The sequence below is a fragment of the Microcaecilia unicolor genome, chromosome 1, assembly GCF_901765095.1.
Source record: "Microcaecilia unicolor chromosome 1, aMicUni1.1, whole genome shotgun sequence".
NCBI lineage: Eukaryota > Metazoa > Chordata > Amphibia > Gymnophiona > Siphonopidae > Microcaecilia > Microcaecilia unicolor.
In genome coordinates, this window is record NC_044031.1 from 251041913 (window position 1) to 251062789 (window position 20877).

A 20877-nucleotide genomic window follows, 5' to 3' on the forward strand; every position below is an offset into this window, starting at 1 on the left:
CCATGGTGGTAGCGCTCGACACCCTATGGCAGCTATGGAAATATGAAAGTTTTGATTACAAATCCACTCAGAAACAATGAACCTGGTTTCCACTGTAGACCAACTTTCTAAATCGATGGACAAATTGAAACAAGATTTAATGATCAGGTACAGAAGTCTCAATAATATAGTTAATATTAAAGAAAATGTCTCAGCACTTATGAAAGATATTCAAGTACACGCCAAAAAATTGAACAAATAGAAAACTATAGACGCTTGAAGATGAGGATCTTGAATTTTCCAAAACCAATAGGAATCCTCCCCTTAGAACTATTCAAAAAATACCTCGTTGAAATTTTGAAGATTCCTTCTCAAAATATTCCTCCAATAAACAAGATATATTTTTTCCCTTAAAAAAAGAGTCAGGAGGGGATTCCTGAAGTATTAGAACAAGAAAAATCAGGAATTTAAAGATATCTCAGTGATTCTAGAGGACTCATTAACTGAAGTAACTAATAGGGCTACACTTCTGATTTCATTTGTATTTCAGCAGGATTTTAATGCTATACTAAAGTTCTACTTTAAAAATATGCATCAAAAATTTGTGGTCAAAAATTATGGATTTTCCTGACGTTACAAAAGTTACTCAAGAGAGAAGAAACAAATTCCTAGATATGAGAAAAGAAACGAGGTCCATGGGTGCAACTTTCTTGCTAGCATACCCTTGTAAATGTATAGTAAAATATCTTGGAATTAAATACGTTTTCTTTACACCAGATCAATTGAGAACTTTCATAGATATGAAAAGGGTATCAGAGCTATAATAGTAAGGTTTTTTCCTTTCTTTGATCGCCCTGATCTATTTCCCACTCCCTCAATTTTTGTGGTCTAAGGAAGGGACAAAAGTGAATTATTTTGTTTCTATATTAATCTCCGTGAAAAAATATATGTTAAATCTTTACCTGATTTCTTTTGATTCCTGTATTACATGTAACAAGATTATTGCTTGTGCAATAGCTTGTTAAATGCATAAATAAAAAAAAATAAAAACCCAAGAGAGAGATACATCTGGCGAAAGCGCAATCGGAAGAACAAATGGCTAGAAATGTAAGGAGGGGTGACAAAAATTTCTTCAGGTATATTAGTGAAAGGAGGAAGACTAAAAAGGGAATTGTGAGACTGAAAGATGCTGCGAACCGCTATGTAGATAACGATGAAGAAAAAGCACATTTGCTAAATAGATACTTTTGTTCTGTTTTCACAAAAGAAAATCCTGGAGAAGGACCGCGATTGACTGGCAAAAGAACGAATGAGAATGGAGTGGATAGAGCATTGTTCACGGAAGACAGCGTGTATGAACAACTTGAAAATCTAAAGGTGGACAAAGCCGTGGGACCAGACAGGATCCACCCCAGGATACTGAGGGAGTTCAGAGAGGTTCTGATGAGTCCTCTTAAAGATTTGTTTAATAAATCCTTGGAGGCGGGAGAGGTTCTGTGCGATTGGAGGACGATGGACGTAGTCCCTCTTCACAAAAGTGGTGATAAGGAAGAAGCTGGAAACTACAGGCAGGTAAGCCTCACTTCGGTTATTGGAAAAGTAATGGACGCGATGCTGAAGGAAAGGACAGTGAATTTCCTGGAAGCCAATAAGTTGCAAGATCCGAGACAACATGGTTTTACCAAAGGGAAATCGTGCCAAACGAATCTCATTGAATTCTTTGACTGGGTGACTGAAGAATTGAATCAGGGACGTGCTATAGACATAATCTACTTAGATTTCAGCAAAGCTTTTGACACAGTTCCCCACAGGAAGCTCTTAAATAAACTTGACAGGCTGAAGATAGGACCCGACGTGGTGAACTGGATTAGGAACTGGTTGACGGACAGACGCCAGAGGGTGGTTAATGGAATTCGCTTGGATGAGGAAAAGGTAAGTAGTGGAGTGTCTCAGGGATCAGTGTTGGGGCCGATTCTGTTCAATATATTTATGAGTGACATTGCCGAAGGGTTAGAAGGTAAAGTTTGCCTTTTTGCGAATGATACTAAGATTTGTAACAGAGTGGACATCTGGGAGTGGAACAGGAAAAAGGATCTGCAGAAGCTAGAAGAATGGGCTACGGTTTGGCAATTAAAATTCAATGCGAAGAAATGCAAAGTGATGCACTTTGGGAGTAGAAATCCACGGGAGACATATGCGTTAGGCAGGGAGAGTCTGATATGTACGGACGGGAGAAGGATCTTGGGGACAGTATCTGAGGATCTGAAGGTGATGAAACAGTGTGACAAGGTGGTAGCTGTAGCTAGAACGTTGCTAGGCTGTATAGAGAGAGGTGTGTCCAGCAGAAGAAAAGAGGTGTTAATGCCCCTGTGTAAGTCGTTGGTGAGGCCCCACCTGGAGTATTGTGTTCAGTTTTGGAGGCCGTATCTTGCTAAGGATGTAAAAAGAATTGAAGCGGTGCAAAGAAAAGCTACAAGAATGGTATGGGATTTGCGTTACAAGACGTATGAGGAGAGACTTGCTGACCTGAACATGTATACCCTGGAGGAAAGGAGAAACAGCGGTGATATGATACAGACATTCAAATATTTGAAAGGTATTAATCTGCAAACGAACCTTTTCTGGAGATGGGAAGGCGGTAGAACTAGAGGACATGAAATGAGATTGAAGGTGGGCAGACTCAAGAAAAATGTCAGGAAGTATTTTTTCACGGAGAGAGTGGTGGATACTTGGAATGCCCTCCCGCAGGAGGTGGTGGAGATGAAAACGGTAACAGAATTCAAACACGCATGTGATAAACATAAAGGAATCCTGTCCAAGAAGGATCCTCATAAGCTTAGCCGAGATTGGGTGGCAGAGCCGGTGGTGGGAGGCGGGGCTGGTGGTTGGGAGGAGGGCTAGTGCTGGGCAGACTTCTACAGTCTGTGCCCTGAAAATGGCAGATACTAATCAAGGTAAGGTATACACAAAAAGTAGCACATATGAGTTTATCTTGTTGGGCAGACTGGATGGACCGTGCAGGTCTTTTTCTGTCATCATCTACTATGTTACTTTCAATAGCAGGCAGAGGGGAGTGGCCAAATTAATAAAGAAAAAAATTGCGTTTGACATGCATAGGCTTTACCAAGACCCAGAGGGCCGCTTTGTGATTGCCGCGGGACTCCTACAAGGGGTCAAAATGGCTCTGTGCAGCATACATGCACCTAACATTTACTCACACAAGTTTTTCACTCTCCTTGCAGCTAAACTTGTGACTTTTGACGAATACCCACTCATATTAGGGGGCGATTTTAACATCACTAGTGACCCACTGATAGATTGCCGACCTCCAAAGCAGCCAGGCAAATATCATGAAGGGCGAGGGGTGAATTTCATGTCAAAGGAATTGGATGTGATAGACATCTGGAGGCTCCAGCACATAGATGAACATGACTATACCTTTTTCTTCCCCCCCATGGGGTCCATGCACCCTAAGACTATATTTTTTGTCCCATTCCCTGGCTCAAGAGACCGACTGTACAGGGATTGGGCAACCTGCTATCTTGGACCATGCACCGGTGTGGGCCACACTGAGGTGGGGGAGAGGGATGGCACATGAACCCTGCTCTGTATCAGGATCGTGCGTTCCACACATATTTGAGGCAGGGCTGGCTTGATTACATAGCAAAGAACGATACCCAATCTGTAGGTGCCAGGAGGCAGCCAAGGCTGTGCTCAGCCGCAAGATTATTGCTTACACTGTGGCTTTAAGTAAACGCCAAGAGCAGGAAATCAGGGACCTTATGGTCAAGCTGAAGGAAGCCTGAAGATTCTTTGTCCTCTCTCCTTCTGAGACCATGCGTAGAGCGTTCTTTGAGATTAAGAAGCAATTGCAGGCAGTATTCGATGCCAGGGGACTTTATGTTAAACTCTATAAGTACCGCTTACACCAGTGGGGTAACAAGAGGCAAGCAGTTTGCTTCTTTGGTACGGCAGAGGTCCGCAAAAAATTACATTAGTAGGATAAGAGTTTTACAAAATATTACAGGATCGATCCCTTCGTTTGTCTCTATGTGTGATGACTTACGGGACTCGGAAGTTATGGGGCCCTCACTGAACCACGCTTATATCATGGTCCTCCCTAAACCAGGTAAAGGCACGGGGCTGGTGGGTTCATATCACCCAATTTCTCTCTTGAATCAAGATGTAAAGATTATGGCAGCAGTATTAGCAGCTAGACTGAGTGTGCTGATTCCCTATCTTGTTCACTGTAATCAGGTAGGTTTTACTGGGGCGGTTCGCCTCAGCTAATATCCTGAAGGTGAGCCGCATCCTGCTTGAGAGAAGCCAGCAGGTGGGAGATAAGATCTTGGCCAGCTTGGGTGCAGAGAAGGCCTTTGATAAAGTAGTGTGGGACTATCTGTTTTGGGTGCTGCAGCACTTGGTATTGAGGGGGAGTTCCTAGAATGGATCCGGGCGCTGTATAGTAACCCCACAGCCCAGATTATCATCAATGACTCTTTAACGGATGTGCTCTCCCTGGGGGGAGGCACTAGGCAGGGGTGTCCCTTGTCCCCTCTTTTATCATTCTTACCATGGAACCTTTGTCAGCCAGAATACGGCAAGACCCCCCTGAACGGAATTTTTGCCGGGGAGAAGGAGTACCGTATAAACTTATTTGCAGATGACATGTTGTTACTGCTTGATAATGCGTCTTCAAACATACCTTTCATGATGAATATTATTCAAGACTTTGGCGTTTTCTCAGGCCTTTGTACATATTTTGAGAAATCAGAGGCATTACCTATAAGCAACCCTTGTGTTAGCACTTCGATGCTCAACTTTCCTCTGACCTGGGCTAGGACTGGTATCAAATACTTAGGGGTGTACCTTAGTACAGATCAAGTACAGGTTTATAGGAAAAATGTATTGGATAGACTGGAGGAGGTGAAGCGGCTTTGCCATTGGTGGAGAGATCTCCCAGTAAGTTTTATGGGAAGAATCGCGCTAGTTATTGTATCCTCTGCAGATGTTTCCTCTCTGGGTACACAAGAAGGATATTTTGTTTCTAAGTATAATCAGCTCTTTTATTTGGCATGCTAAACGTCCCAGGATCTCCTTTGCTAAATTAACGTTAGACAGGGCTGAGGGGGAAATTCAATTACCTGATTTACGGGCTTACAATGTCCCTGTGCTCCTGCACCTTGGGCAAGTTGGTGCACGCCCTACAATCCATTTGCCGTATTAGAATCTAAGTATCTCCGGAGGTTGCGAGAGCTGGGGGGGGGGGGGAACCCTTTCTTAGTCGCGCTGAGGCGAGCTTGGAGGTGGTGGAGAGAACTTGGTGGAGCGATCAGAGGGTTGGGACCCTTCTTAACTTTAACGGGCAATACTGACTTCCCTGCTGGTATGGAGGCATCCGTGTTCAGAGAGTGGAGGGGAAGCGGGTGTAGATACCTGGGGCACTTTAGACAGCTGGGAGGCAAGAACTTTTCTTCATTTGAGCAAGTCAAGCGTGCATGGAAAATTCCCAACTTACAATTTTTTGCATTCCTTCAGGCGAGAAACTATATTTTGGTCGCTGAGCACCAGCAACGAGGGCAAGCGATCTTTACGCAGCTGGACTCTCTATCTTTACAAATTCCACGGGTTTAAATAAACTGTCACAATGGCACCAGCTGATTCGAACCACCAGGAAAGCCCCTTACTTGGCGCAAGGACACAGCACATCTTGTATCAATAGAAACACTGGGGGCTGTACTTGGGAGCCTTCACTCTGTGGCTCCTAACACGGCGCTACAGGACATTCAATTCCACATTACCAGCATAGAGTACACATCACCAGACAAAAAGGGAGAGCCATGGGATTATGGGCAGATGATACTTGTGTTAAATGTAGGGTACATGTAGGCACTTCTTACATTCTTTCATGGAATACCGCACTTTGTTGCCACTTTGGTCGGGTACTTTGGAGACCATTGAGAAAACCTTGAAACGCACATTCGAGTGGTCATATTCGGCAGTGCTGTTGGGCTGTGCGGCTCCACTCAGAGAACAGGGGCTGGGAGAAGCACAATGCAAGTTTATTTTGGTAGCCACCTCACTTGTCAAAAAATGCATTTTGCAGGCCAGGGCGGACAGCACACTCCCATCGATAGCTGCTTGGTATGGTCTTATGAGAGAAATGGCTAGTTGGTTACTTACCTCCCTTAGGTTTTCTACCTCTATTACTACTACTTATCATTCCTAAAGCGCTACTAGACATACGCAGCGCTGTACACTTGAACATGAAGAGACAGTCCTTGATCGACAGAGCTTACAATCTAATTAGGACAGACAAAAAGGACAAACAAGATATAAGGGAATATTAAAGTGAGGATGATAAAATAAGGGTTCTGAACAAGTGAATAAGGCTTAGGAGTTAAAAGCAGCATCAAAAAGGTGGGTTTTTAGCTTAGATTTGAAGACGGCAAGAGATGGAGCTTGATGTACCGGCTCAGGAAGTCTATTCCAGACATATGGTGCAGCAGATAAAAGGAACAGAGTCTGGAGTTAGCAGTGGAGGAGAAGGGTGCATATAAGAGAGATTTTACCCAGTGAATGGAGTTCCCGGGGAGGAATGTAGGGAGAGATGAGAGTGGAGAGGTACTGAGGAGCTGCAGAGTGAATGCACTTATAGGTCAATAAGAGGAGTTTGAACTGTATGCGGAAATGGATAGGAAGCCAGTGAAGTGACTTGAGAGCTAATATGAGTATAATGACACTGGCGGAATATTAGTCATGTGACAGAATTTTGAACAGATTGAAGAGGAGAGAGATGGCTAAGTGGGAGATCTGTGAGAAGCAAGTTGCAATAGTCTAAGCGAGAGGTGATAAGAGTTCTGGTAGTGTGCTCAGAAAGGAAAGGGTGAATTTTGGTGATATTACAGAGAAAGAAACGACAGGTTTTAGCAGTCTGCTGAATATGTGCAGAGAAGGAGAGGGAGTCGAAGATGACCCCAAGGTTACGAGCTGATGAGACAGGAAGGATGAGAGTGTTATCCACAGAAATAGAGAATAGGGAAGGAGGAGAGGTTGGTTTAGGGGAAAATGTAAGAAGCTCAGTCTTGGTCACGTTTAGTTTCAGATGGTGCTGAGACATCCAGGCAGCAATGTCAGACAGGCAGGCTGATACTTTGGCCTGGATTTCGGCTGAGATTTCTGGTGTGGCGAGGTAGATCTGGGCGTCCCAGCGTAAAGATCCTGAAACCATGGGATGAGATCAGAGTACCACAGGAAGAATTATAGATGGAGAAAAGAAGAGGTCCCAGGACAGATCTCTGAGGTACACCAACTGACAGTGGGATAGAAGTAGAGGAGGATCCACTAGAGTATACACTAAAGGTACGCTGGGAGAGATAAGAAGAAAACCAGGAAAGAACAGAGCCGTCAAATCCAAGTGAGGACAGCATATCAAGGAGTAGGCTGTGATCAACAGTGTCAAAAGCAGCAGATAGATCGAGAAGGATGAGTACCTCATTGGGGCAACATCAGTACCGAGACCCATGGAGCAGAGGCTCTTCCGCGCTTATGACAGAGCTACAGACTGAAGATGCTGCTCCCTAACAGTCATCCCAGATAGTTGGTGGGAGTTGAAGGGGGTTGATCAGGATCTCAGCAGATATTCAATGGCAGGGGCTGCCTCCTAAAGTTGTTGTAGACGGACGGGGGACGGGGAGGAGGTTGTTTCAACTCAAAACTGAGTCGGGGACGAATCTGTTCTGTTCCAGTTTATTTGTATAGTGTGCTGTATACATAGGCTAAGCTACCATTTGTAAGCGAAACTCTTTTGCAATACCTGTGATGTAATATTTTTATATACCTTTTGTGTACATCAGTGTTTTTGCTTCTGACTCAATAAAGATAATTAAAAAAAAAAGAATAAGGTCCTTGATGGAGGTCGAGCACAGAGGCTCAAAGGGAGCCGTTGACAAGGCTCAGAGAACCAGACTGAGGTCCCACGAAGGAAAGGTAGGATGAAGCAGGAGACAGATGTACCCCCCCTTCAAGAATCAAGTCACCTCTCTATGAAAGGTCAGAGATCTGCCCTTTACTCTCCCCTGAAAACTGGACAAAGCAGTGACCTGAACCTTCAGGGACCTCAAAGCCAACCGCTGCTCCAGGCCTTGCGACAGAAATCCCAAAGTATAAGGGATCTGAGCCCTCCAGAGAGACAGGGACCAGTCCCCTGTTCCACACACAGAACCCAAGAGACAGACAGAGCTCCAATGAATGGATGAGACAATGGTGCAGGGTTAGATTTGTTAGGAACTAGGCAATATTCTGGGGAAGGGAAGACTATTCCAGAAAGATGAGTTCCATCTTAACCAGGGTGGAACCAGGCTGCTGGCATCAACATTTAAAAAGGAGACTGAGCAACTTTTAATCAAGAAGCTAGGGGAAGGCCAACAGTCGCTCAAAGGAACTTTAAAAGTATCACTAAAACAGGCCATCCCATTAACGAGGTTGTAATAAAGGGAAAGGGACTTGATATACCGCCTTTCTGTGGGTTGTTTTTTTGCAACTACATTCAAAGTGGTTTATATAGTATATACAGGTACTTCTTTGTACCTGGGGCAACGGAGGGTTAAGTGATTTGCCCAGAGTCACAAGGAGCTGCAGTGGGAATTGAACCCAGTTCCCCAGGATCAAAGTCCACTGCACAAATCACTAGGCTATTACTCCACTCCATGAAGACCATAGTAGACCAGGAGGCATAATTTCAAAGCACTCTGACTTACAAAGTTCCATAGGTTACTATGAGGCTCATTTTTGAAAGAGAAAAACATCCAAAAAATGTCATAGAGCACCATTTGGACATTTTGTTTCTCAAAACGTCCAAATTGGTATTTTCCAAAACTTATTTTGCAGACGTTTACCTATTAAATTCATCTGCAGTGCGTCCAACTCACATGTTTCAAAGGCGGGAGCAAAGGTGAGATGTGCACCTGGGTGCATTTTCCTGAAGTGCACAGAAGTGCCCTCTAGGGTGCCCCATAGCTCTCCTAGAGGGCACTTCTGTGTCTGTAGGGCCAGTCTACTAAAAATGGGGATGTCTGGAGGGCCAGTCTACTAAAAATGCTGGCTCCTCCTACATACCAGTGGCCTGAATCTCTAAGTTCTGCACTTATTTATTTATTTCTTTATTTTAGTGGACAAAAAAAACAAACATCCAAAGCACAAAACTTGTTCAAAACAGTATTTAAAAAAAAAAAAAAAAAAAACAGACTTTTTCTTTCACAGATTTTGGATGTTTTGCGCAAAACGTCCAAAATCGGACTTAAGACATCATATCGAAAATGCCCCTCCACGTAACTTTGTTTTGAAAATGAGCGCCCAGGTGACTTTACAACTTGCTCAGCAGTTGACAGTGATGATCTGCAAAATTTAAAAATCTGTCTGCTTTGTTTTTAAACACATTTAAGAAAGCGTGGGACAAGCACATGGGATCTCTTAAGGAGCGGAGGAGATAGTAAATGCTGAGGATGGCAGACTACATCGGCTATTTGGCTCTTATCTGCTGTCATGTTTCTATGATCAGATTTGATATAACCTCTGGAGTAAGGCTGGCTGATAACTTTAACCTGTATCCCCAAATGCAGGCCCATAATGCAAACAATATTCTAGTGCAGATGGGTGAGAAAGGAATTAAAAGCATTGGATCTTGAGGTGATTAATTTCCAATCACTCCCTTCTCACTGGTAAAGACTCGTGTGGTTGGTTCACTACTAAGTTTTACAAACTCTTTGGGGAACAACTGGTGAGGCCCCGTAAAACTGTACAATTCCTACTAAGTTTTACAAACTCTTTGGGGAACAACTGGTGAGGCCCCTAGTAAAACTGTACAATTCCTCAGAATAACTAATTCAATATACATCAATTACATTGATTTACAACACCTGTCATTTTATCTCCTCTATTGAAAACTGATTATTGGCTATCAGTTTCTGTTCAGCTTAAATATAAAATTCTCATCCTTATACAACCAGGTGGTCTTCACAGTCAACCCTCTTTATTTAGCACACCTGTTAATTCCTTACATACTAGCCTGACTCCTCTGTTCCTCACAGGCTGTTCTCACTTCCCTTCTGCCGCCTTCCAAGTTGGCCTGAATATTTCTAGAGATTCCATCTTTTCCTACCTAGGTCTTCACCTCTGGAACTTGCTCCCCCTACACATTTGACTTGAACCATCCTAACCCAACTTAAAAACATACAAAATAAAGGGGTTTTTTTCCCAGTAGACCCTCTATTGAGGGACACCACCACCCTAATCTCCTTCCCCACCCCCAACCTCCCCCTCTTCCTTTAATCTTCTTCCCTTATCTAACACCTTTCCTACTGTTAACTTTTCTCTATTTTACTGTAAACTGCTTTATTCGTACACGGGCTTTATAGTGGTATACCAAAAATATTAAATAAACAACATGATGGGGGCCAGCCACTGTCTATGCGATCAGCAAGAGTGAGAATTATATAAACAAATGTGGATCCTACAGACCCATTTCTTTGCTGAGCTTGGACTATAGAAATTCTAAGAAAACACTTGGGGACTAGAATTGCTGGATCTGATACCACATGTGGTGCATAAGGGATCAGGCAGGATTTATACAGGGAAGGCACACATCAAATGACATGTGAAAAGGTTTCAGTTTAATATGAAGGACAAAGGACCAAAAAATGCCAGCAGCATTAATAGCAATGGATGCTGAGAAAGCATTTCATCAGATGTACTAGGTTGGGGATGCTGCTGCTAGGCGGGCCTGGGCCCAAAATAGGTGGGACCCTTCCTACCTGGGATCACCCCTGCTAAGCCACTGTCGAAGGTAGCCAAACAGGAAGGTAAGGAGTCAATAAACAGAAGGAAACGTGGGTGCATAGGGCCAGCAGGAAAGGCAGGGTAGGAGAAATATAAATGGAAGCTCTTAAATACCTGCAAGGTGGAAATGCACAGGAGGCTGGTCTCTGAACAGAAACAGGTTTGTAATGAGAGGTCATGAGATGAAGAGTGAAAGGGTTAGACTCTGAAGAAAATCTGGTAGAAGTATGGAACAAACTCCCAGTGTAGGTGGAGGAATTGAGGACAGTATCTGAATTCAAGAAAACATGAGACAAATACAGAGGATCTTTAAGGGAGAAGAAGGGACTAAAGAGACAAGCAGCTGGTGTGGATGGGTATACGGTCTTTCTGCAGTTATATTCTGTTTAGTTTTTTATATAATGGACCTATTAATTATAGTTCAGGAGACTCAAACTGTTCAATTTATTATCTGATATACTGCAAGTCACGGCTAAAAATCTCCAGATTAATATTCAACAACACTTAACCAGATAGCAGCATGCGCTAGTCAGATAAGTGTCACTGACCAGGATATTCAGAGGCACTATTCTGGACAGTGCTTCTGAATATATTTAACAGACCATCTCAGCACCATTTAGAGTGCCACAGTGGAGTACAGAAAGCCAGGGCAGACCCGGAACTTATCTGTACAGCAGAGGATAGAATGCCCATTGTCCAGACAGATTTTCCTGACATAAGCAGTGTTGTCTGGATAGTGAAATGAATATCCCTACTATACAGATAAGTTGCAGAACTAATTGCATTGTCCAATATTTAGTGGCAGCTATACTGGGATAGTAGCACTGAATATCTGGAAAAAATGTTTACTGCTGTGGCCAGTGTTAAGCACTGTAATCAGTGTTGTTCTTAATATTGACTCCCCCCCCCCTAAAGTTCACTTTTTATTGCATACCACACTAGCATGGATGCATGTATATTCTGATAGCATGGATGCATGTATATTCTGATAGGCAAGACTGCTATACTTAAGATACATGATTTTGAAAATATATGAATCTAAGAACATGGAAAAAAAAAAGATACAAGTTTATTTTAACTTAATTACCTTAAAAAATTCATCTAATACTGCAGCAGTTTATTCAGTTGTGATTGCTGACTTAATTGTCAGCACTCAAGAGACAATTTATATTTTGTGCTTCTAACCTGCATTTTCAGTTCCAAGAAAGTGCCCAAAGCAACAGATACAGTTCAGAAATTGTTACCAAGAAAAATTTCTCCAGCAAATTTATGAATAGCACAGCAAAATAGAGAACTTCTCATTTAATTATATTCCTTTTTTGTTTCCAAGGTAAATTTCTACAGAAGCTTAGTATTATATGATTAGAAAGGTTACACAACTCTTACTTATTCCAAACATGCAGAACAAAATCTGACAACCAGAGATAAAATGAGAAATGAGCACACATTTACTGCAACAGGTCTATTTTTAAACAAAAGTGGCAAGAAAAATTGTACAGTCATTGGTAACATGCTATTATGGTCAATGGCTACATGTCAAGAGTATCCTTTAGAAGAGCTTCAGGAAATCAAGATGGAAATGTTTTTTGACTCGCAACAAACAGGAGAGAACCTCTGCGGAAAGGTGGCAAAGGCAGGAAAAATTAGAGGCTGACCTAAAGACGATCCAACATCCCCTGTATTGGATCATCTTTGGGTCAGCCTCTACTTTTTCCTGCAAATGTTTTTTTTGACTCAACATTTAAGGTACCAAAACAAAAACTATTTTAGATACAAATGTTTTGCCCTATGCAAGTTTTTGTTGTTGTTGGGGTTTTTTTGTTTAAATAACCTATTGCTCTTTTTAGTCAAAGGTGAATAAATTAGGGCTTAAAAACATTCCCATAGGCAGACTGGATAAAAGTCTTTTTTTAAATAGGGATTTTTCAAATTTTGTGTCAAAGGGGAATACGCGTAATACATCTACAACCTCTGCACCTCATAAGAAACTGGTTAGTACATAAAGCTGAAAATGTGATTTACAGTACTAAGACTTTAAAGAAAAAAAGCCATAGTTGATACCATTCAGTGAGCAGAGATGACATCATTATATTTATTTTTTGGACCACATTCAGCACCAGAACAGATTTTACTGAAATACTACAGTATGGCATGGGGGTTCTCAACACAATCAGCCAGTCAGGTTTTCAGGATACCAACAATGAATGCATGAGATAGCTTTACATAAGATAGAGATAATCCATACAAATTCATTGTGGATATCCTGTAATGACCTTTAAACAAGGAGCTATTTTACCTCCATAATTATTTTTGAGTTGGAAAAATTACTTTTGAGCACTTACACATAGTTTTAATTAAGTTGAAATTGTTCAGGGAGTTTGGTTCAGTTTTCTTTTGTTTATACAGTAGTACTATATGTTATTATGGTAAGTCTGCATTACTATTACCATAAAAAAACAGGGTCCTTTACTAAGCTGTGCTAGAAAGTGACCAGAACTGTGATTAGCACATGAGCTTGCTGTGCGTTCTGGCCACTTTATAGTTCGGCTGAAAAAATGGCCGCTTATTTTTTTAGGGGGGGGGGGGTTAATGGCCACATGCTAATATTCCCATTGTCATGTGGCCATTACTACCAGGAACCCTTACCACCATTTAGGAGGCGGTAAGGGGGTCCCAGGCTACTCCTGCACTAATCAGGTAGCATGAGTACATTATCATGTGCTACCCGATTAGTGTAGGAAATGCCTTCCTCCCCCTCCCCCGCTAGGACATAATTTCTATTTTCTACTGTGGGGACTGGCATACACCGATCACAGCAAAACCACAGGATGCCTCAGCACGCCCACAGTGGTGCTGTTTTGGCACACACTACCCAAGCAGTAGCCATACCACCCTTTAGTACAAGGGCCCCCAAGTGTGTGCACTCTATGGTGCTGGAATGTACCTCACCTTTTTCTCTGTAGGTCGGCAGCAGCAGCAGGCAGCGATTCAGACAGCCTGCTCATGGCAACCCCAGCCCTCTGACGCTTTCCGCCTATGCGGAAGCGGGAACTTGTGTTAGAGAGAAGACTCAGGGATTGGTGCTAGCAAGCTGACTTGAATCACTGCCACCAAACGCTACAAAGTTGTCCGGGTTGCCAGGCTGGTGAGAGGACCACAGCACACCAGTTGAAAAACATTGTTTTATACCTTAGGGTCAGATATACTAAATTTAACCCAGGGCTTAACAAAGTTGCCATAGCAACTACACAAAAAAAAACAGACGGTACCTAGGGCTCAGAACACATGGTTAGCATTACAACAACATCTGGTCAATGAATGCAAAGGATGGGGTGGGGGAGTTACACCAAAATTTGCTATAAAAATCCCCCTTTTCTTACTTGGTTGGCACTTCTAAATGCCCTGCAGAGAAGCAGGAGCATGTTTTCACTGCCACTGCTCTGCCTGTTCTCAGCTGTCTTGTCTGCCAACACCATACAAGAATGGAAAGCAGAAAGCAAGTACTTCCTGTTTCCCCAAACAATACCAGAAGCACTTGCTTTCTTCTTGTAACTCATGTATAGTGCTGGGGGACAGAAGCAGATGGGCAACAGCAAATAGTGTCTACGAGAAAGTGTAAACAGGGCAATTGCCCTGGGCTCTCAATGCCATGGGCAACCCCAAACCTGCCCAAAGTAGAACAAAGTGGTGCCTGCCAGCTGGCTTTGGGGATCCCTTCCAAATTGCTGCCCTGACAGCAAAAACAGAAGCTCCCACTTCTCTGCAAAGGATTTAGAAGTGCCAGCAAGGTAGGAGGAGGAAGGAATAGGGCTGGAAGAAGGTTCTGATACTGGAGATGGGAGGAGCAGATGCTAAGATGTGAGGATGGTATGATTTTGAGCTCTATTTTAGAACATGCAGGATTTTACTTATTGTATTTTGATATGTTTTGAATTTTGTCAATTTTATTATGAATGGTAGATGGTGCAGGATACTAATTTTTTTAATAAATAGGGCTCGTGCTGGCAGATGGTGGGTGCTAGAAAGGGGCTCATGCTAGGGAAGATAGGAGAAGAGGGCTTATGCAGGCGCAGGAAGGAGGATAGACACAAGAGGCTGAAGACTGACAAGGGAGCAGATGAGAAGGGGCTAACGCTTGGATGCATGGACGTGTGATTAGTCAATAGGCAGGCAATGGTGTGAGGCTGAGGCTGCTGGGGTAGGCAGATGGATTGATATTCAGAGGCTGAGGCTGCTGTGATGCATGGACAGTCAGGCTTATGGGGTGCGCATAAATAAATGTGTCAATCGTTCATAATATGTCTGTCTCCTAATCCATAAGAAGTTTTAACCACTTCATATCTATGAGAAAATGCTGACTCTCTATGCACCTGATATACTAAGCATGTTTTGCCATAGACACAAAATGCAATAAACCCTTTAGTAAACCAGTTTTCAAGTATTATATCTAGAAGCAGCCTAATGATTAGCACAGAGTGCTGAGAACCGGGGTATAACACAGAAAGGAGGTACATCAAGAATTTAATAATTCCAATTACACACATACATACACACACAAAAAAAAAACCACAATAATTCTCTCTTGTCAAGGTGTTTACTAATAATAATGCCCTGCCTGTAGTTAATGAACCAATGCAAATCTGAGAATTCTTAACAAGGGCTATAAAAGCGCTCCTCCGCTGCACATTTTATCTACAAATATTAAACATGTTTTAATTTTCTTTCAAAATCAGTTGACAAGATAGTCACAACAGTGAACTGTGAAAATGTCATCTCTGAAAGATTCATTCCTAATGTTCCAGGGATGAAACTTGTAATGTAGCTGAACAATCTTATAATTAAATATAATCTACAATTTTTGGAACTACACAAAAACGTGCATAATAAAGCTTATAAGAAATGCATTTAGACAATCATTACTATTTCAGCCAAATAAATATTAAAACCATATAGTTTAGCTTTATAAAACTATACTATTTCTTCCAAATATACCAACTGTATATTTTCCAGAACATGGCAAGTACAATATTCCAAACATGCTTTTTCAAAGTTCTTATGGAAAACAGAATATCATCAGTGGAGCACAGCCAGAAGGGGGAGTGGGGGGGGGGGGGGGGGGACTGGAAGGTCAAAGCACCAGGGCCTTTGTGATGTGATGAAGGTTGGATGGGGATGGAGCAAAAATGTAAACATTATCCTCCAGCTGTTGAAGACCCCTAGTAGGATACTGCAAAATATTAGAAACACTTAAGGGTAGAACGTTTTCAAATTACTTTTCATGCTAAGTTTTTCAAATATTTATTGTTCTATGAACGGTGGTATATTAAGCCTGGTTAACACACAAGCATAAATTTTATTTATATTACAATGCTTGTTATCAATGGTAGGAGGCATAAAGTTTCACTGAAAGGGAAACCCCTGGGTTCCTCGGTATGATCTCCATAAATACTAGTATCCAGGCCTGGATGAGTAAATACCTATATACTGGGTAAATCACTTTGATTGTAACAACACTAAAGCGTATGTCAATCCTATTCCACCAACCCTCCCCCCCTCTTTCCGTATAGGCTTCTGTTGCTTGTATTACCTACTTCTACTTGCTTTAATATATGATCTCAATGGGAGAAACCTCTGTCTCACCACTTCTCTCTAGTCCTGCAAATAGGTGCCAATACCTTAATCTGGTCTGACAGTAATCACAAAGATGCGAAAAACAAAAGCACAAGGAGCCTTCAAGGGTGGGAGCGTCAATTCAATACTTATTAGTCAGACCAGTGAAGGCTCCTTGTGCCTTTGTTTTTCGCTTCTGTGTCGAGTGTACTTTGGACTCCCTCTCTTGCGTTCTCAATAATCACAAAGATACCAAGTCACACGCATTAGACTACTCTCTCTCACACACCGAACACCTCTCCTCACACACATTCGCGAACCGGTGTCCCCTCCCCGTGGTCTGCCATCTCTCCTCCGCTGTCCTCTGACTAGCATGTCTTTAACGTCTCCTCCCAGGTCGCGATCCGACACCTCTCCCCTAAACACCCCCACCATCAAATACATACCAGAGGCTGTCCACCAAGAAGACCGAAGGTTTCCTTCTCCGGTGCCCCGGCCCCTATGACACAACTTCTCTCAATGGGCGTCCCGCCTTGCCGGAAACAGGATATTGCGTCAGAGGACTCCTCTTCCCCCCCCCCCCCTCTCACCCTGCGCGATCTCAAAGAGAAACGTTAGAAAGAGAGAGCAAGAACAGCACGAGAACGGGGTTTGCGGGAATCCCGCAGGGATGAAGGTAGTTCCCGCGGGATTCCCTTGGGAACGTACTGCGAGCCTCTCAGTAACCACGTAGGGTGTTCCCAGACTTCCAAATACTACTCCGTCCTCCCTTCGTAAATTCAGCGCCGCCCCACTTACTCTCCAAGGCTGATGCAGCCAGGCTCACACTGACACCTAGACGGACCAGCAGCCTCTGAGGTCACTCTGCTGACACATGGTGTGGCGATTTCCACGTGCAGATGACGCTGCACGTGGAGGTCTCCACACCCAAGCGCCAGCCCAGTAGTACATCAGGTGATAAGTTCTGATGTCGCTGTCCCGTGCATGTGTCAGTGTGAGCCTCCCTGTATAAGCCCGGGCAGACAGCAACTGTGGCTGCGTTGAATTAATGAAGCGAGAACTCATAAGACTTTGTTGCAGTGTTATGTTTTCCGCCAAAGCAGTGTTAAAGAATGCAGAAGGGGTTCTTTTTTTTTTTTTTTTTTAATTCGTGCTTCTACAAATACATTTTATGCATAAAATGTATAGACTTGGGAGGCGTAGTTAAGGCAGAAATATTTGGGGTAGCAACAGGGGGTCAAGCTAAATATGAGGGAGGCAAGCCAAAGCCACCTTTCTGCACAACCCTCCATTTCACATCCCCTTCCCCTCTCCACCCCCATTTTCACATTAGCAAAATAGGAAACCATGGCTTTCTATGCGTAAAGAAACCCTCTTCCTCTAGCTAGTTTCAGCTACCAAGTAAAACCACCATTATAACTGATAGCATATAAGTCTGGATTCTCTACAGGATTCAACAGTATCTGAACCTAAACTCAGCACCTCTGGTTCTGTATCACAAACTTCATATTGTCCAACAATGGAGCTATTCCTCTTACAAATTGCCATACAAACAATCCAAATTGTGAATATCGCCTTGGGAATAGCACATGCTCTTTCTACTGCCACTCTCTAGGTTTTTGTTTATGTGGTGATTACAGGATGTGGAGATCTCTAATCTTAACCATTTTTGTTTTGGGTGCCAAGGGTTTGGTTTCAAATAGGGCCAGACTCTATTGAAAATAACAGAAAACCCTGCAAAGATACATTAAAACCTACTTAGCAAACTTTCCAAACCATAAGAGCTCTAATCCACCTATGACATGACAGTGCTATAAATATTATACTGACTGGACTCTAAAGAACAAATATACCTACTACTGGGAAACTACAACAAGTTGGAGTGTTACAAATTCCTGCACAGACATATGATAGCAGAATCCTTCACCTCAGTCGCACATGCAGAACACAAATCCACACCATAGAGGACCACAAAAAGGTGCACAACATCTGAAATGGAGACCGCCCCCACTTCACCCAAGAAAGCCAGATTCTATAATCAGGGCTATACTGATAAAGAGAAACAAATGCATTTTGTCCTGTACTCCAGGGGTGTAGCTATATGGGGGCATGGGCCCCCGCAGACTTAGCCCTGGCCCCCCTGCTTTCACTCCCCCCCCCCCCACCACCGTCAGGTACCTTTGCTGGCGAGGATCCCCAACCCCCGCCAGCTGAAGTCCCCAACCCCCGCCAGCAAAGGTACCTGGCGGTAGCGAGAAAGGATTGGCGGCAGCGGCGGTAGGGTGGTTCGAAAGGGACGGGGAGGGGAGTGGCGGCTAAAATGTGCCTCCTCACCTCGGGCTCTGGACTCCCCTCCCACCGAAGTCTGGCTACCCCCCTGCTATACTCTGCTAAACAGAAAAGATGTACATTTCCCAAAGTGGATACATCCCAATCCTTAAAAAGTATTAAACATTATATATTTTGTTTTAATTGTTATTTATTTATTTAATTCTTTACTTATTTACCATTGTTTGAGCTTTTTATTTTTTTCTGATTGGGCTGGTCCCAATCTCTTTTCCACTTTCCTTGTGTCTGTCTTCTCCCAAATTATTTTTCAGGTTTGCCTTTCTGTTTCTTCTCTCTCCCGTTGTCTTCCTTTACATCTGTCTGCCACTGATCTCTTTTCATGCTTTTTTTGCCACTTATCTCTGCGTTTATGTCTACCCATTTGATTTTACCCTCATTCTCACTTTCGCCTTAGTCTCCTCCTTTTCAGCTCTCTTCTACATACCAGCTCTTCCCATCTCCCTCTCATCCCCTTTCCACTACTCCCATTGCCCTCTCTGCCCTTCCCCTTCTCCAATTTCCTATCCCCCTCCCCCATCTTTCACCCACTCCCTAGTCCTCCATTTCCATCCTTGGTACTCACCCTCTCAGCTTTCACCTACCCTCCACTGCCTCATCCCCTCACCAGTCCAGCTCCATCCCTATCTCTATTTCTTTCCCTTGCCTCTAGTCTATTTTTCTATCTCTTACCCTCTACCCCTATTGTCTCTCTTTCACCATCATTTTAACCCCATTTCCATTTTCATTCAACCCCTTCACAAGTCCATCCCCTTCCCAATAATCACGTCCTTTTTCAATGTCTTTCATCTTCTCTGCTATCTTCCAGGTCATTCACATTATATCTCAACCTTTCCCTACACTTCCTCCCCTCTCTCTTCCCCCACCCATTTACCCAACCCCACTCATACATACCAATTACCAGATCCCTTTTGGTGTGCTTTGAGAGGCGATGGTTAGAGAAGCTGAAATGCAGGCCCTGTCGTGTTGGGATCCCTATTCTCCTCCTCAGATGATTCTGTGTCCTTGCGCACAATACCATCATTTCTTCTGAAGGTGGTGTCTCCGTTCCATTTGAATCAGGTTTGTTTGCCCTCCTTTGTGGCACAGGGATCATCACCAGAGGATCAGAAGCTTCAGAAGCTGGACAACTGGAGGACTCTACATAACATAATAAGTACATAAGTAATGCCATACTGGGAAAAGACCAAGGGTCCATCGAGCCCAGCATCCTGTCCACGACAGCGGCCAATCCAGGCCAAGGGCACCTGGCAAGCTTCCCAAACGTACAAACATTCTATACATGTTATTCCTGGAATTTTGGATTTTTCCAAGTCCGTTTAGTAGCAGTTTATGGACTCTGCTCAGCTACCTGAAGGAGATGAAGGAGTTTAGTCTCTCGGACCACCTCTTTTACCCTCTCCATGGTGCTCAGAAGAGCCAGATGTCCTCGAAGGTCTCCATGACGGGTGGATTAAGGTGGCTATTGAGTCCACTTAAATAGACAAGAATCATACAGTGTCTCAGAGGCTCTAAGCCCACTCTACTAGGCCTCAGGCCGCTTCCTAGCCAGAGGCCTGGGCAGTATCCCCTGAGGAGATCTGCGGGGCAGTGTTTTTGTCATTGCTTCATTCCTTTGCTAAGCATAATAAATTGGACATCCTGGCCAGAGCCCGCTTTTACTTTGGCAGAGCCGTCATTTGGGGGACTTTGTCTTGTCCTACTCAATAGATTGCTTCGGTACATCCCATTGGTTCAGAACAGAGAGCTGATGCTGAGAAAGGAGAAATTATGTCATACCTTATAATTTTATTTTACTGATACTTGTATTCCGCAACTACTACTACTACTACTACTTGACATTTCTAAAGCGCTACTAGGGTTACGCAGCGCTGTACAATTTAACATAGGACAGTCCCTGCTCAAAGGAGCTTACAATCTAAAGGACAAATAACATGTACAGTCAGTCAAATAGGGGCAGTCTAGATTTCCTGAAAGGTATAAAGGATAGGTGCCGAAAGCATCATTGAAGAGGTGGGCTTTGAGCAGGGATTTGAAGATGGGTAGGGAGAGGGCTTGGCATAAGGGCTCAGGAAGTTGATTCCAAGCTTAGGGTGAGGTGAGGCA

At 43.3% G+C, this 20877-nt stretch overlaps 1 protein-coding gene across 1 annotated transcript in view; it reads left to right on the forward strand.

The window, feature by feature from the left end:
• The window catches only part of LOC115474884 (golgin subfamily A member 4-like), a 191417-nt gene extending 171482 nt beyond the window's left edge, over nt 1-19935 (forward strand). Inside the window, exon 11 of the mRNA XM_030210613.1 lies at nt 19861-19935. Coding sequence (XP_030066473.1) covers nt 19861-19935 — 75 coding nt within the window. The remainder of the gene's footprint in view (nt 1-19860) is intronic.
• Nucleotides 19936-20877: the final 942 nt, after the last annotated feature.